At 41.0% G+C, this 16,759-nt stretch overlaps 2 protein-coding genes across 15 annotated transcripts in view; one reads left to right on the top strand and one right to left on the bottom strand.

Moving 5' to 3' along the window:
* Positions 1 to 13: 13 nt before the first annotated feature.
* On the bottom strand, positions 14 to 4,179 carry LOC118399225 (borealin-like). Of its 2 annotated transcripts, none has more exons than XM_035795126.2 (11): positions 4,035 to 4,179; positions 3,698 to 3,791; positions 3,446 to 3,574; positions 2,657 to 2,703; positions 2,454 to 2,529; positions 2,291 to 2,364; positions 1,996 to 2,075; positions 1,808 to 1,903; positions 1,501 to 1,630; positions 948 to 1,034; positions 14 to 320 (listed from the first exon to the last, which is right to left on the bottom strand). In XM_035795126.2, exons 2-11 carry the CDS (start codon positions 3,783 to 3,785, stop codon positions 285 to 287), a joined length of 843 nt encoding a protein of 280 aa, XP_035651019.1. In that variant the 5' UTR covers positions 3,786 to 3,791; positions 4,035 to 4,179; the 3' UTR covers positions 14 to 284. The 2 variants fall into 2 exon arrangements, with proteins under 2 accessions (XP_035651019.1, XP_035651020.1); XM_035795127.2 differs by having other exon boundaries at positions 3,698 to 3,834; positions 4,035 to 4,134.
* Positions 4,180 to 4,237: 58 nt separating this feature from the next.
* LOC118399031 (putative nuclease HARBI1) overlaps positions 4,238 to 16,759 on the top strand; it is a 16,340-nt gene continuing 3,818 nt past the window's right edge. For 2 of the 13 annotated variants that reach the window (XR_008072476.1, XR_008072477.1), the window contains exons 1-5: positions 4,269 to 4,477; positions 4,579 to 5,064; positions 13,147 to 13,323; positions 13,414 to 13,475; positions 13,558 to 13,655. Coding sequence is in view for 5 of the 13 variants with exons in the window: in XM_052471932.1 (XP_052327892.1) it covers positions 4,992 to 5,064; positions 13,147 to 13,323; positions 13,414 to 13,475; positions 13,558 to 13,655 (410 nt within the window). In the remaining 8 variants the exon portion in view is untranslated. Of the gene's footprint in view, positions 4,478 to 4,578; positions 5,065 to 10,348; positions 12,121 to 12,988; positions 13,324 to 13,413; positions 13,476 to 13,557; positions 13,656 to 13,734; positions 14,134 to 14,230; positions 14,509 to 14,612; positions 14,783 to 15,061; positions 15,174 to 15,267; positions 15,692 to 16,759 lie in introns of those variants that run through there. The other 11 variants (XR_008072479.1, XR_008072481.1, XM_052471929.1 and 8 more) reach the window with 11 other exon arrangements.

Genomic DNA, 16,759 nt, shown 5'->3' on the forward strand with positions numbered 1-16,759 from the left:
ACTATTCGAGGGGAAGTGTCGTTAGGGTTTATTAATGTTGCTCATTTTAAATGTATTTTATATGGAAGACTGCATCCCTGAAAAATAGCCTGTTCCAAGTACAGTCCCACGTGCTTGGCATCCATTTGAAAACATTTAAACCATAACAATAAAGAACGCTAAGATAACTACACAAAAGGAGACTTGACAGCTATTAACAACTATGTATTAAAAGAGAAATATACAGAGAATTCTTTTTGCTGGGGGGGGTTCTTGTACAACAACAAAAAAAGACGCTGAAGAGGTCATTCGGAGGATTCACACAGTGTTGTGAGGCGGTTCTGTGGAGAGAAAAGTGAATGTGAGTTATGGTAACGGCTACTGTTTACACACACGGGTTCGACATAGAAATCCACTTCAACACCGCTCGATAAACATGAGTAATATGTAAAACGCCATCATAGATGGATGTGTTCTGAAAGAAGACAGGTGGAAGATTATAATAGATACCGCATTATAAAAACAACCATACAATGTGCAATTCACATTTCTATATAAAATGCATAGCATTTACAGTACTGAAAGATGGCATGGCGTTACATTCAGGGTTATTCTGAACAAAATGAGAACATACTGTGAGAATTTACCATGAAAGAAGTACCTGAATGCACACAACTCCCGTTTGTGCAAACCAAAATGACAATGCATTTCTCTAAAGTGCCTTGTGAAAGCTCAACACTTAGCTAGTCATGTTGGCAGAAGAATAATCTTTTAAATAGCACACCCTGATCCAGATATGGAATTGGACCGTAGATGTGCAAATGTAGTCTTTACTGTAATCTTTTCATTTGGAGATTTCGCCATAACCTGCTATTACGGTTATGCATAACACATCCCTTTCTCTTCTGTTAGAAGCATGACATATGGATGTGGCCATATTTTATAGTTCTATTTGGTGAAGACCATACCTGAAGCAGACGGATGCTCCTCATGGCTGTCTCATCCAGCTGTCCCAGGTCCACAGTGTCCATCTGACTGGCCAGCAACTGAATGCACTGGAACAAAAAAAAAAAAAACTCAGGTCAGCAGAGGAACTTTCTTAACACACATGAAATGTGCCAATCATGTCAACAAGTACTTTAGAAAAATACATAAAAAATACACACCCGCATACAAATGAGTGGATTCGGCTATTTCAGCCACAACCATTGCTGACAGGTGTACAAAACTGAGCACACAGCCATGCAATCACCATACACAAATATTGTCAGTAGAATTGCCTTCCTGAAGAGGTCAGTGACTTTCAAAGTGGCTCCATCATAGGATGCCACCTTTCCAACAAGTGAGTGTGTCACATTTCTGCCCTGCTAGAGCTAGTTTTTTTTTCTTGAATTATGTCACGGAAATAATTGTACACATGTAGCATACACAGTCAGAGGGGCTACTGAGGGTATTTAGCCAAGTCAGATGGTCGTGCATACTGTTCAGTACGGATCAGTCTAAAAATGGAAGGCTGCTTACCTCTCCATTCCCCACAGGGACATTGATGACTATATCATTACCGCCTCCTGAGATGGGGGAGCCGTTGACCGAGATACTGTAAACCCTCTCCTTGTGGCGGGGTATCCTCACCGCTGGGGTCTTGGGAAGTCTGGGATATATGACAACAAGTCAAGCAGTGGTACCCAGTGTTGCTTTGAGGGCCTGTGTGTCCCAACTGGAACATTTTACTAGGGGAAAGACTGGATAGACCGTTCTCTAACAACAACCAGCTTTAGGCAAAAATGGTCATGGACAAGCCACAGAACATTACCTACTGCCACTTTACCTGGAGTCAAAGTGTGGTGTGATGAGAGGGGTAGTGCCCATGAGGGAACTGTCCAACATGTTCCTGGAAGGAGTGACCAGTGGCTTCCTACTGGACCTGAAGTGGCAAATTAATATTAGCAAGTCATTTTTGTACAACCATAAAACACACACAAAAATATTTTCAGATTCCAGCTGAAAGGGTCTTACTTTCTGATGGACGAGTTCCGCTTGCTGACTGACAGTGCTTTGGCTCTCTTTGACGTTGGAGGTTTCCTAGTTGATTTACCCTGAGAAACAGAGAAGAAATGGTCGATGAGGCAACAGTGCAAGTCTTCAGCTTGAGCTAGACATGGCTTGGTAGTAATAATGACTTGAGCTATCATTTGGAATAAAATGCAAGAGCCTAAAAGAAAGGAGACTATTAAGGACTACATTGAGCTTGTGAAACCAAACACACGGTAAGTCTCCCTAACCTTGCAAAAAAAAACAATACAGCACTAACCTTCTTCCCTGTGGCCGTGAAAGTGTTCTCCTCATCCTCTGAACTTGTCACGGCTCCACCCCTTTTCAACTTTGCTGCAGAGGGGAGCAGAGTAACTTCAACATCCAGTGGGATTCAAAGGAGACACATAACCTATAACAACTGGTATATAGCAAATACTTACCTTTTTTAACAGTCTTGGGGGGAATAGTATGGACTTCAGCCATAACACTCTCCACTTGGGCAGCCTCCTCTACTTTCTGGAAGTAGACAAATAAGAGTGAAGAGCGACTCTGGCTGGGTGGCATTTTCTGTGGTGTCAAAACCATGGCCTCACTTAAAAACCAACAGTTTATGAATTATTCTATTTTAATTTAGAAAACCCACCTTGGCATCCTCCACTGGTGACACGGGTGACTTTGGTTTCTCTGACCCTGAAGGGATGAAGGAGAAGTGTCAGTTCATCAGATAAAACATATCTCTAACCCACCTTTCGCCAAATCAAAATCATATGTCACGTGTGCCGAATACAACCGGCGTAAGCCTTACCGTGAAATGCTTACTTAAGCCCTCAACCAATGATGCAGTTAAGAAAAATAATTAAAATAGTATCTAAACTTTACCCAAAATAAAGTCTAACAAAAAAAGTTACAATAAAATAAATAACAAGTGAGGCTATATACAGGGGGTAACGGAACAGTCAATGTGCAGGGCACAGGTTAGCCGAGGTAAAGTGACTATGCATAGATAATAAACAGCGAGTGGGGCGGCATGTAGCCTAGTGGTTAGAGTTTTGGCCCAGTAATCGAGAAGTTGCTAGATCGAATCCCCAAGCTGACAAGGTAAAAATCTGTCTTTCTGCCCCTGAATAATGCAGTTAACCCACTGTTTCCATGCCATCATTGTAAATATAAATGTTGTTAAATGACTTCAATTTTTTTTTTTTTTTTTTTTTTATCATTTAAACATTTAAAAAGCAGCAGCATAAAAGGAGAGGGTCAATGCAGATAGTCCAGGTAGCCATTTGATTAACTGTTCAACAGTCTTTTATGGCTTGCGGGTAGAAGCTGTTGAGCCTTTTGGACCTCGACTTGGCGCTCCGGTACCGCTTGCTGTGCGGTAGCTGAGAGAACAGTCAGGTACATGCTTCTTCACTTAGCTAGCCAGCTAACTTACCACAATGCTCAAGCCAGTTCATCTGTCTCACTGCCTTTGGCAGCTTGATCACAGCCATGTTGTAGAAGTTGTCTGCATCTTTCAGGAGGCTGTTTGTCTTCTCCTTCAGCCTTTCAACTACGGTTTTAACTGCAAAGACAACGTGTGATTGGATAAGTTACACCAAAGTGAATTCACAAACGGTGGTTTCTGTTCATATAACGTTAATGGCTAGCAGCCAACTTGCATCTACATGTTCTTTGTCATCCATACCCTCACTGTCGAAATCTTCGAGAAAAGCCTCCAATTTGTCCAACTTGGGGTTTTTACGTTGTTTGGTCGTCCTCTTTGGTCGTCCCATGACTCTCTGTACATTGGTAACGTACACTAAATTAGTAATGGTGCTTGGGCTAGCAAAAGAGGTAAAAATGTTGCTAGTTACTGTTAGCTAGCCCCTTTCCGGAAATGTTGTTAGCTAGGCTACGTTAACGTTAGTAGTTAGCCAGATTGAAGCTACTCCGTTTAAAAATGACTGTTTCACTTCAGATTTGAAATACATACAATGCAATGTTAATCTAAACAATGAGATTGTTTGACAAATGTGATTTACCTGGCGATGTTTTCTTTATTTTCTCGTTAGCGAGTTAATCCTGCTGCCTCCCTCTCTTTCCAGTTGGCGAAATTTTCAAATTTACACGCAGACGCAGACAATGCCGGAGACCAGCCAATGGGGATACGCTTTCGCTTGGCGTCATTTTTTACCTATAATTTCGAAGAACGTTCATGTTTACGTCACTTGTCCTGAATGTGAACTAGGATGCCTGCGTTATTGTCGCGTAACCAAGTATTGAGGGAAAAAAAGCTTGGAGAACAATCAAGAAAGTATGTAATTCAGTGTTGGCTGAATGCAAGCCTTTAATGGTTTCACTTGGAAACATAGAAGAGCAGTTGAGGGCGTTTCAAAAGATCCACATCGCCAACACCTCTCTTCACACTTTCCCTGATCTGCACCAGCGTCTTCACTTCAAGCTCCTACAGGGCAGTAGACATAATGTAAGATACATGGTAGCTCACTCCATAAACTCATGAGAGAGCTTGAACACTTTTTGTAACCACAGATGACCCTCTTATTTGGCCCTCTTATTTCTCTCCAGTCTGTGCGAGATGCTATCAGTAATCAGGTGTCTGGTGCGTTCCTGTTGTATGAGCAGAATCTCGACACCCTTGCTACCTACACCCAGAGATCTGCAGTCGCTCCCATCCATCGCTTGGAGTGGCTTCAGGATGCGGGGCATTACTGTCATCAACAGTATCCTTTCTGTGTCACTGAATTACTGTACCATTACTAATGATGCACAATAAATGGTCATTGTGAGCATGCCACTAGACTGCATACCGCCGAGGAAGGCTTGACGCATCACTTCCATGTGTGGCATTATAAATCTTGAAATCTACCATTTGGTAAAGGTTGTTTTCTATTGTTGATTTGTGTGAGAAAGATAGTTTATCATCATCTGCGTGCACAGGTTCCTGAGAAGAAAGAACGTGCTGCAGACACTGAGGGCTGATGACCCCTGCCTTCTGGAAACTGCTCCCAAGAGAGATCTGGGTCCCTGAAAACAGTGAAGAGAGCATATCAGGTAAACCCATATATGGTGCTCTATTTTCCGTATATCCAGTGCCTTCAAAAAGTATTCACACCCCTGGACCTTTTTCCCCATTTTGTAGTTACAAAGTGGGATTCAAATGGATTTAATTGTCATTTTTGTCAACGAGCTACACAATAGTCTAATGTCAAAGTGGAAGAAAAAGGCTTACTTTAAAAAATATATATATATATATATGAAAAATAAGTCACTAATATATCTTGATCGGATACGTATTCACATCCGGAGTCAATGAAATGAATGAATGACATTGTATTTGTTCTCAAATCACCACATGGTAATCCATCCCTTATGGGATTAATTGACACATTTAACAAACACTATAATAATTCACTGTGGTATTTAAATGGTCATTCTTCTTCCGGCGTTCTCTGCATTGCGCATCACAAAAAGAGTGAAAAAAAAACCCCACAATACATCAATACATAAGTCAATAAGGTTATCCAAACAATAATTACACCCCTAGAGCAGTGCAATAATACACATACATACAGTTGAAGTCTCACCATACACGCCTTCCATCTCACCTCATGGTGTTCCCAGCCCATGTCCCCTGTTATTTCAAATAGAGTTGCAAACTTGTGTACACGTAAAAAAAAAAAAGTAACATACTGCTCTGTTATGAACATGTTAGTTTTTAAAATACCTCTTAGCACCCCACACTCCTGCTGAATAGTCCAGAACAGGACACACGCATGTCTGATACAGTTTGGAGTACGTGGCATAACCAATATCTTTGAGTGTTTTGGTGTTTTAGTTTTTCCTCCCCCAAGAACTCTACTCGCTGAGTCGGCCAGAGCAGACGTTGCTTATAGAAAGGCAATATGTTCATCAATAAAAAAAGACCCAAATATTTATAAATGCTCGTAAACTTCAGAAAGTCTTCACCAAAACAAAACTGAAAAACACTTCTCTTAATGCATTTTAGAAAACCAGCACTATCTGTGTTTTTGTCTGGTTAATCTTTTGATTGGTGTTAAAGTCTCCGTCTTTTACACCAATTGACTGCACATGATAACATGTTCTGCAGGTCTTCTTCAGTTTCTGCCATCAAAATAATATCATCGGCATATAAAAGGATACTTAGCATTTCATCATCATATCTTACTCTAATATTTAACTGTTTCATTTATGTTGCCAAATCCTTTATAAACAAAGCAAACACGTTTTACACTCGAGGGCGTGGGAAACCAATCTGTACGATATTCATTAACACTCACACAAGCAATTGGTACTTTGTAAAGAGACTGGATTGCTTGATAAAATTTCCCATCAACCCCTGTCTTTAAACTATAGGCTAAAAGATCCCTATTTACAAAATCAAAAGCTTTCTGGAAATCAATTAAAGTAGGCTTCTCATGATGTAATCTATTTATTGTACAGACTGAGAAGATATGATCTATACAGGCTCTGGATTTACGAAAACCCTTTTGTTCTTCCACCAGAATGTTTTAGTCCTTCAAAAATGTAATTTGCCTATTGTTGAGGATGGATGAATATAATTTATAAACCATACTTAATAAACTTATGCCTCTGTAGTTCAGTGGTACTCTAGGGTCATTTTTTTTTGAAGATTTGGGAATGGGATTCACTATAGACCTTTTCCAAGTGGATGGCAGTATACTGTACTCAAAACACATTTGGAGCAAATCATATAGGACATAAATTAATTTAGGGGATTTTAAAATCTCATCCGGCAGTTCATCAATACCAAACGCTTCCCCATTTTTTGCAGCGTCAATCACCTTCTTAACTTCTGCCATAGACAGCTCCTCATTTAAATACGGGTTACATACAGTTGAAGTCGGAAGTTTACATACACTTAGGTTGGAGTCATTAAAACTTGTTTTTCAACCACTCCACATTTCTTGTTAACAAACTATAGCTTTGGCAAGACGGTTAGGACGTCCACTTTGTGCACGACACAAGTCATTTTTACAACAATTGTTTACAGACAGATTATTTCACTGTATCACAATTACAGTGGGTCAGACGTTTACATACACTAAGTTGACTGTGCCTTTAAACAGTTTGGAAAATTCCAGAAAATGAGGTCATGGCTTTAGAAGCTTCTGCTAGGCTAATTTACATCATTTGAGTCAATTGGAGGTGTACCTGTGGATGTATTTCAAGGCCTACCTTCAAACTCAGTGCCCCTTTGCTTGATATCATGGGAAAATTAAAAGAAATCAGCTAAGACCTCAGAAAAAAAATTGTACAGTCGTGGCCAAAAGTTTTGAGAATGGCACAAATATTAATTTCCGCAAAGTTTGCTGCTTCAGTGTCTTTAGATATTTTTGTCAGATGTTACTATGGAATACGGAAGTATAATTACAAGCATTTCATGTGTCACAGTTTTTTATTGACAATTACATGAAGTTGATGCAAAGAGTCAATATTTGCAGTGTTCACCCTTCTTTTTCAAGACCTAAGCAATCTGCCCTGGTATGCTGTCAATTAACTTCTGGGCCACTGATGGCAGCCCATTCTTGCATAATCAATGCTTGGAGTATGTCAGAATTTGTGGGTTTTTGTTTGTCCACCTGCCTCTTGAGGATTAACCACAAGTTCTCAATGGGATTGAGGTTTCCTGGCCATGGACCCAAAATATTGATGTTTTGTTCCCCGAGCCACTTAGTTATCACTTTTGCCTTATGGCAAGGTGCTCCATCATGCTGGAAAGGGCATTGTTTGTCACCAAACTGTTCCTGGATGTTTGGGAGGATGTGTTGGTACCATTCTTTATTCATGGCTTTGTTCTTGGGCAAAATTGTGAGTGAGCCCACTCCCTTGGCTGCGAAGCAACCCCACACTTGAATGGTCTCAGGATGCTTTACTGTTGGCATGACACAGGACTGATGGTAGCGCTCACCTTGTCTTCTCCGGACAAGCTTTTTTCTGGAGGCCCCAAACAATCGGAAAGTGGACTTTACCCCAGTCCTCAGCAGTCCAATCCCTGTACCTTTTGCAGAATATCAGTCTGTCCCTGATGTTTTTCCTGGAGAGAAGTGGCTTATTTTCTGCCCTTCTTGACACCAGGCCATCCTCATAAAGTCTTTGCCTCACTGTGCGTGCAGATGCACTCACACCTGCCTGCTGCCATTCCTGAGCAAACGCTGTACTGGTGGTGCCCTGATCCCGCAGCTGAATCAACTTTAGGAGACGGTCCTGGCGCTTGCTGGACTTCCTTGGGTGCCCTGCTGCCTTCTTCACAACACTTGAACCGCTCTCCCTGAAGCTCTTGATGATCTGATAAATGGTTGATTTTGGTGCAATCTTACTAGCAGCAATATCCTTGCCTGTGAAGCCCATTTTGTGCAAAGCAATGATGACAGCACGTGTTTTCTTGCAGGTAACCATGATTGACAGAGGAAGACCAATGATTCCAAGCACCACCCTCCTTTTGAAGCTTCCAATCTGTTATTCGAACTCAATCAGCATGACAGAGTGATCTCCAGCCTTGTCCTCGTCAACACTCACACCTGTGTTAACGAGAGAATCACTGACATGATGTCAGCTGGTCCTTTTGTGGCAGGGCTGAAATACAGTGGAAATGTTTTTTGGGGGGATTCAATTAATTTGCATGGCAAAGAGGGACTTTGCAATTCATTGCAATTCATCTGATCACTCTTCATAACATTCTGGAGTATATGCAAATTGCCATCATACAAACTGAGGCAGCAGACTTTGTGAAAATTAATATTTGTGTCATTCTCAAAACTTTTGGCCACGACTGTAGGTCTCCACAAGTCTGGTTCATCCTTGGGAGCAATTTCCAAACGCCTGAAGGTATGACATTCATCTGTGCAAACAATAGTAAGCAAGTACAAACACCATGGGATCACGCAGCCATCATACCGCTCAGGAAGGAGATGCGTTCTGTCTCCTAGAGATAAACGTACTTTGGTGCGAAAAGTGCAAATCAATTCCAGAACAACAGCAAAGGACCTTGTGAAGATGCTGGAGGAAACAGGTACAAAAGTATCTATATCCACAGAAAACCAGACTATGGTTTGCAACTGCACATGTGGACAAAGATCATACTTTTTGGAGAAATGTCCTCGGGTCTGATGAAACAGGAGGCTTGCACGCCGAAGAACACCATCCCAACTGTGAAGCACCGGGGTGGCAGCATCATGTTGTGGGGGTGCTTTGCTGCAGGAGGGACTGGTGCTCTTCACAAAAGAGATGGCATCATGAAGAATGCAAATTATGTGGATATATTGACGCAACATCTCAAGACATCAGTCAGGAAGTTAAAGCTTGGTCACAAATGGGGTTTCTAAATGGACAATGACCCCAAGCATACTTTCAAAGTTGTGGAAAAATGGCTTAAGGACAACAAAGTCAAGGTATTGGAGTGGCCATCAAAGCCCTGACCTCAAGCCCATAGAAACTTTGTGGGCAGAACTGAAAAAGCATTTGCGAGCAAGGAGGCCTACAAACCTGACTCAGTTACAGTAGCTCTGTCAGGAGAAATGGGCCAAAATTCCCCCAACTTATTGTGGGAAGCTTGTGGAAGGCTATCCGAAACGTTTGACCCAAGTTAAACTACTTAAAGGCAATGCTACCAAATACTAATTGAGTGTATGTAAACTTCTGACCCACTGGGAATGTGATGAAAGACATAAAAGCTGAAATAAATAATTCTCAACCAGTATTCGGACATTTCATATTCTTAAAATAAAGTGGTGATCCTAACTGACCTAAGACAGTGAATATTTACTAAGATGAAATGTCAGGAATTGTGAAAAACTGAGTTTAAAATGTATTTGGCTGAGGTGTATGTGAACGACCGACTTCAAATGTAGATAAGAGGGTTCTAGCATTGTATTTTCCAATTTAGTTCTCAGGAAACATACCTCTTTATTAAAATCTTCCTCAAAATGTCACATTTTCGTTACCTGAGAACAAGCAAGCAAACCCCTTCTCCAACTCCTTAAGTACCTGTGTAATATCAGAATTCAGTCCCCTGTGCCATGACTTCCATTGGAATTTTCTTATGTCATTTTGGGTCTAACTTGTTTATTTGGCTCCAAAACTGTTGAGGATTTCTTGTCTGTATCTCCTCAAGGTGTAATAACTGCCCTCTCTGATATCTCCGTTTAAAGAGGCGCAGTCTTTCATCAAACACGTGCTGTTTTTTCTTAAATTTCTTCCTACACTGTTGTCTTGTATTCCTATCTTTACACTGTATAAATAAGTACTCAGCCTTCCTTGCGCATTACTGACTCATCATTCCAATAAGGCCTGTTCGGCTTGTATTCTTTATTCACATTTTTCAGAATATATAATATCACAAAATGTTTCATAACACACACCTAAATCAAATGTTGTTTTCGATGAGTTCCATCAGAGCTCTACATGTCATTGCAGAACATAGAAAGTCATTTTGGCACATTTCTTTTCTTACATTTAGGCCTGATGCACAATAATACCTGGTTGAGAAAGTTTGTGGCCAACAGAAAATATCATAAATAAGAAAGAGTGATCAGGAAGTCTACTTTTTTTCCCCTCCAATTAAGTCAAAACATCTGCATTCTTCAACCATCAGTGTAGGAGATAACACCTTAAATCCCAAACAAGTTTCTATTCTAGACAGTTGTATAGTCCAACACAGCTTTTCGTTTGCCCGATATGAATGTAAAGCTGTCGCTTAAGGGTCATATCCTTCCATTAATGATACACATTTTAGAGTCACAAAGGAATTCAACCCGCAAATGGTATATCATCAATATCATTTATATAGCCATCTAACCTCCCAATTCGACTGTTAAGATCCCTACATATGTAAATAGCATCTGCTTCTGTATATAGGTATATTTGACTTAATAACTGACCATCTCTACCCCATGTGGACTGTTCAGGTGGTAAATAGCATGGAAACACAACGAAACAATCTGACTCCCTATGTTCAAAGCGCAAACCAATAATTCCTTCTATGGCTTTATCGATCATTTCAATTTGATATGTTTTCATCATATCAGACTTTACACATATTCCCTTTCACGTGAGTGTTCCTGTTGTGTCCATACCATACATACCCTTCAATATCGATAGTTTCTTGCCGAGGCAAATGCTTTTCATTTATTGAGATAATGTCTGGGTTTAAGGATTGTAGTATTGTTATTCGTCATTTATTGTTCAGTGTGCTCCATCCGTGAACATTCCAATGTACTATTGAAATTGAATCTCGTAGGGGATGGGAAGCCCCTCGGTATGTAGTAGGTCTGTCCACTTTGTCCTTCTGGTTGATCTCGTTTCATGACCCGTCCGCTTCCCGTGACAAAATAGTCATTTCCTCCGTTTATTTCTCTCAGCAGCGTCTTGAAGTTCAGTTCTATAAGGCGATCAGTGTGGGACTTGGCTGATCGAAGGAAGACTTATAATCAGAGCCACTTTCTCCTCCGCAGACCTACGCTCCACCTTCACAACCCCGGGACCTTTACCTCTCTCCATCAACCTCTCAACTGCAATCACCTGTTTCACAGCCGAGGCCTACCGATATCAACCCGGTTCACTTTGAAGATTAGGTCCTCGTTTTCATCAGCTGGCAGTCCTGCCACTATTATAGACACGTCTGGGTCGAATGTTGTTTTGGCTAGGCCTATTCTCCCAGATTTTAGGAATTCTACACGGGACTCCAGGGGCCTGTTGCACAAAAGTAGAATTAAGACATCCGGGATAAATGACTAAGCTGAGCTCAATGAAGCCAAAACATGTGCGTCCAGGCTTAATTGGTTGCACAAAGACCAAGCCAGGATGAGCAGACACGGATTCATTAAGCCGGGTGAAACCAATCCAGGATAGGTGCGCGCTCACGGCTCACTCAAATAGACCCCGCCACAGATCACAGATTAACTGATTTACCATGGCAACTAGAGCCGCGTACTTTTCCCGGTCGGAAGCACAAATCCTCATGGAGGCATACGAGGAGGTAAAATATATAATTAAGAAGAAAGGCAACACCGCCACAGTGATAAAGCAAAGAGAAAAAGCGTGGCAAAGTATTGCAGACCGCCTGAATGCGTAAGTAGTGCACAATTACACACTCACCGCTCCGCTGAAACATCACAATTACAATTCAAATATTTAATTCACATCTCCAAAAACGCAGTTGTACTGTAATTATGAAACGGTAAAATTTTTAATTGAAATGCACTGCAGATATGAGTGAAATTGTGTAAAGTAAGTCCATCACACTGTATAAAGCTATGATAAATTATTATTAAAGCCTTACATTATTATTTAACGTTACTACGCTCAGTACGGTTTAATCTTAGCCGTTGTACTCTGCTTCTTATGTTGTCCACCGTTTTTTGTGTTTCTCCTGCTTTCATTAATGTAAAGCTGCTTTGACAGAATGAAACAATTGTGAAAAGTGATATATAAATAACATTTAATTGAATAAATAGATGAGCTATAATAATAATCACTTTAATTTATATAGCGCCTTTCAAAGGACCCAAGGTCGGTTGCTCACTGCACTGCAAAAATGTCTTTCTTACTTAGTATTTTTGTCTTGTTTTAAGTAAAAAAAAATATCTAAAAAACATCTTGAATATTTTCTTGAGCAAAATTACCTAGGAAAATAAGCAAAAAATCTGCCAGTGAAACGAGAACTTTTCTAAAATTAAGTGTTTATGGAAAAAGTAAACTTATTTCAAGAGAATTTTTATTATATTGACAGATTTTTTATTTGCTTGTTTTAAGCACACATTTACTTAAAGTTTATATTTTTGTCTAAACTATACTTATTTTGCTAGGTCATTTAGCAAATCAAGAAAATACATCTTTATTTAATTTTTTTATTTTTATATTTTTACTGAAAACAAGACAAAAATACCAAGTAATTTTTTGCAGTGTGACTCCATTAAATGTGTGTGTGTGTGTGTAGATTAAACATGAACGGGCCAAAACGGACATGGCAGCAGGTCAAAATCAAATACAAGAACATTCTGCAGAATGGTATGGTCCCTGACTAATATTTAACAAAGCACAAGCATATATTGTACCCAGAAGGTGCCTGCTCACACATTGTCTGTACTGTTTTAGCAGTGAAAAATAATACCCACAGACAAGGCACGGGTGGTGGGTCACCAAAGGCTGACCTTACCCCAGCAGAGGACATGGCCTTGGAGCTAAATAAAGGCAGGCCCGTCTTAGAGGGGATCCCTGGGGGGAAAGAGACGAGCATAGGTTCCTCCCAAGATGCCACCCGCTTCATTCAAGGTATGTCCTTCCATCTCTACATGGGATACAACCACATTCATATTGAATCAATTTGGACTGTCTGACTTTGGTTTACCTATTGCCTTGCAGTGTCTGGCAGCACTGTGTTCCTGTTAGAGCCACCAGCACAAGCACCAGACGATGCTGATCCAGTGAGTACTCCATCAAAGGCATACTGTAGGCCTGGCATGTCTTGTCTACTAGCTTCAATATGAATCCGATTAAATGTGATAGGGTGAAGGCCCCAGTGCAGCAGCAACAGCACATGATGGAGACGATGATGATGAGGAGGAGACCATCTCTCTGGATCCCAGAAGGCATGAGGTATCATGGTAAGACTGTGAAAGTACTATTTACTCTACAATGGTGAGGAGTCCTCATCAAAATCAAAAAATCTAATTTCTTTTACAGGACCCAGATGCTATACAGTGGGAAAACCAGCCTGGCAACATAGTGCGTATTAATAAAAGGACACCACATCCTGCCAAATTCCAGCTGCGCTAATTGTATTGTGTTCACAGAGCTCACAAGCTATCAGAAAGTTGTATGGCAACAACCTCCGGCGCCAAATAGAACTGGCAGACATAGACATTCAGTACAAGAAGAAAAAGATGGAAAATCTTGCACTGGAGTCCGAAATAAAAAGAGGACAATTAGGAAACTGGACCTTGAAATAAAAAAAACTTGAGAGGGAGGTGAGATATGCCTTCAATGTACACTGTATGCTAACTGTAACACAAATGTATTAATCATTATTTGTATTTCCTCCCCCAGCTCCAAGAAGATGACACAGCTCAAAATAAAAATTAGGTATATTCTCGTAAAGTCAAGTGAGCCATGACATATGAGCTCTTATTGTGAGCACACAGGACGGTGGCATCTTTCTAAGGTTTTTTTATTTTCCCAGCAATCAGTACAACCAAGTCATCGTTATAAGGCATCGCCCTCTTTTGCCCACCCCCAGCACCAGGTGTGGCCACTAGCCTATATGAAGGCCCAAAATTGTGTGTTCCTTTCTGCTCTGACAATGGCATGCCCATTCGTGCGAGATGTGGTGGATGAAGAAGCACTTGTGCTGAGGAGAGCCTTCAGGCGAGAAAGGGTCTTCAGGGACCGGTTGGACCCACTGGCCTTCCCTGACGACCATCTATATGAAAGATACAGGTTTTCTGCAGATGGCATCAGGTATCTATGCAGACTACTGGGTCCCAGGATTAAGCACCGCACTGCACGGAGCCATGCACTGAGTGTGGAGCAAATGGTTTGTGTGGCCTTGCGCTTTTTGCTAGTGGAGCCTTCCTGTACTCAGTGGGGGATGCAGAACAGCTGAACAAGGCCACAATTTGCCGCACAATAAGGAGTGTGTGTCTGGCTATCAAAGCATTAGCAGATGTCTTCATCTCCTTCCCTGGCCACAGAAGACTCTGTGACATCAAAGAGGAGTTCTATAGGATTGCAGGTAAGAGGATCTACAAATTACAGGACAACTGTTAACACATAGTAGGATACTCATTACTTTGTGTGACAGGTTTCCCCAATGTCATTGGTGCAGTGGACTGCACACACATAAGGATAAAAGCCCCTCAGGTGCCCATGAGGCCGATTTTGTGAATAGGAAATCCTTTCACAGCATTAATGTTCAGGTGAACATAACTTTTGATATTGTCCATTGACGAACACTCTGCATTGCCAGTGATGTGAATTGATTGGTGTAATATTCCTCATCTTATGATTTCAGATGGTCTGCAATGCTGACTGTGTGATCAGCAATGTTGTGGCAAAATGGCCTGGCTCAGTCCATGACTCCAGAATCTTTCGGGCCTCTGAAATCTATCAGTGCCTATCACAAGGTAAGCCACACAACCCCTATTTATAACCATCATGGCTGTGTCAAGAATATCACTGTGTTTATGAGGTATTAATGATGAGATTTTGTGTTGACAGGTGAATTCTCTGGTGTGTTGCTGGGAGACAGGGGTATGGCTGCCAGCCTTTTCTCCTGACACCTTTCACAGACCCCCAGGAAGCACAGCAGGCCTACAACCATGCCCATGCCAGGACCAGGGCCAGAGTTGAAATGACCTTTGGCCTCCTGAAGGCACGCTTTCACTGCCTTCACAAATTAAGGGTCAGCCCTGTTAGGGCATGTGATATTACTGTGGCTTGTGCTGTCCTCCACAATGTGGCCTGCCTGAGGAAGGAGAGGGCCCCAGAGTGCCACCAGCCATGGACTGGGACAATCCGGCAATCTTCCCTGATGACGACAGTGGTCGGCTGCTGAGGGACCAATATGTGTTGAATTATTTTAGTTAGTATGTGTGCTTTCAATTTTGGTTAAATATGTCCTGCGGTGGCAGAGGAATTTGGGTTTTTTGGGTTAGTTTTTTACGAATTTGGCCTCTTATGATGTTTGTGCGGTATACTGTGTGTAATACAAGGCTGCAGGGAGGCTACTGCATCCATTCATTTGTCTGTTCAGTTGATGTGTATGGATTTGTCCTGCATTTATTTTAGTGTGCAGACATGCAGGGTGTGTTATATACAGACCTTTGAATGTGTATGTATCATTTTGTATAATATGCTTGGATTCTGTGCTTTCCATCTTGTAGAGTCACTGTGACTTCAGTTTCGAAAGGAGCTGATGGTTTACCTGCTTTGTTTTGTCCTTATTCAATAAAGGAACATAATGTTACACATTGTGTTTTTATATTCATATGGAATGTGTATTTGTTTATATGACAGAGTACTAGGGCCACACTGAAGAAAAAGGATAAAGTCATACATTTATGAGGCTGGTTCTTTCTGCAGAAAAGCTACATATTGTTTTTACAGTTTTGATACTTATGACAATGTGATACTTAATATTCTGGCACATCAGCATGTCTTTGTTTATGAAACCATACTGAAGTACAATTTCACGAAATGCCCCGCATCTGTCATTTTAACAACTGTCCTCCTTTAAAACAACTGGTTACAATATTATGACTTGTCTTTTTTTTCCTTCTGTGGCCCTAATATTCTATCATTTTATATATAGTCTATGGGAAACTGTAAATTATCTAATGATAGCAACATCTAAAAATCATTTTTATCCAAAATCATTGAAATTAATGATCACAAACGTTTAAATAATGACAGTGGGTCTAGTTATATGTGATAACAATGTATAGTGAGCAGTGAAATAACTATTGGTTTCCATTTGTGGTGACTGCTGACTGACATTAGGGATGAGATTAAATAGATCCTGGAATTTAGCCTGGTCTGGAGCAGGCTAGCTCCACAGAATAAATCTCCATGGTAATTTATACCATAACATATCCTCCTGCCCCCTATCCATCTTTAGTGCAACCGGATTACGGATCAATTGAGCCAGGATCACCAAGATATCCTGGCTTAATCCCTTATCCTAGTTTTGTGCAACAGGCCCCAGACGTCC

The sequence above is a fragment of the Oncorhynchus keta genome, chromosome 20, assembly GCF_023373465.1.
Source record: "Oncorhynchus keta strain PuntledgeMale-10-30-2019 chromosome 20, Oket_V2, whole genome shotgun sequence".
Lineage (NCBI taxonomy): Eukaryota > Metazoa > Chordata > Actinopteri > Salmoniformes > Salmonidae > Oncorhynchus > Oncorhynchus keta.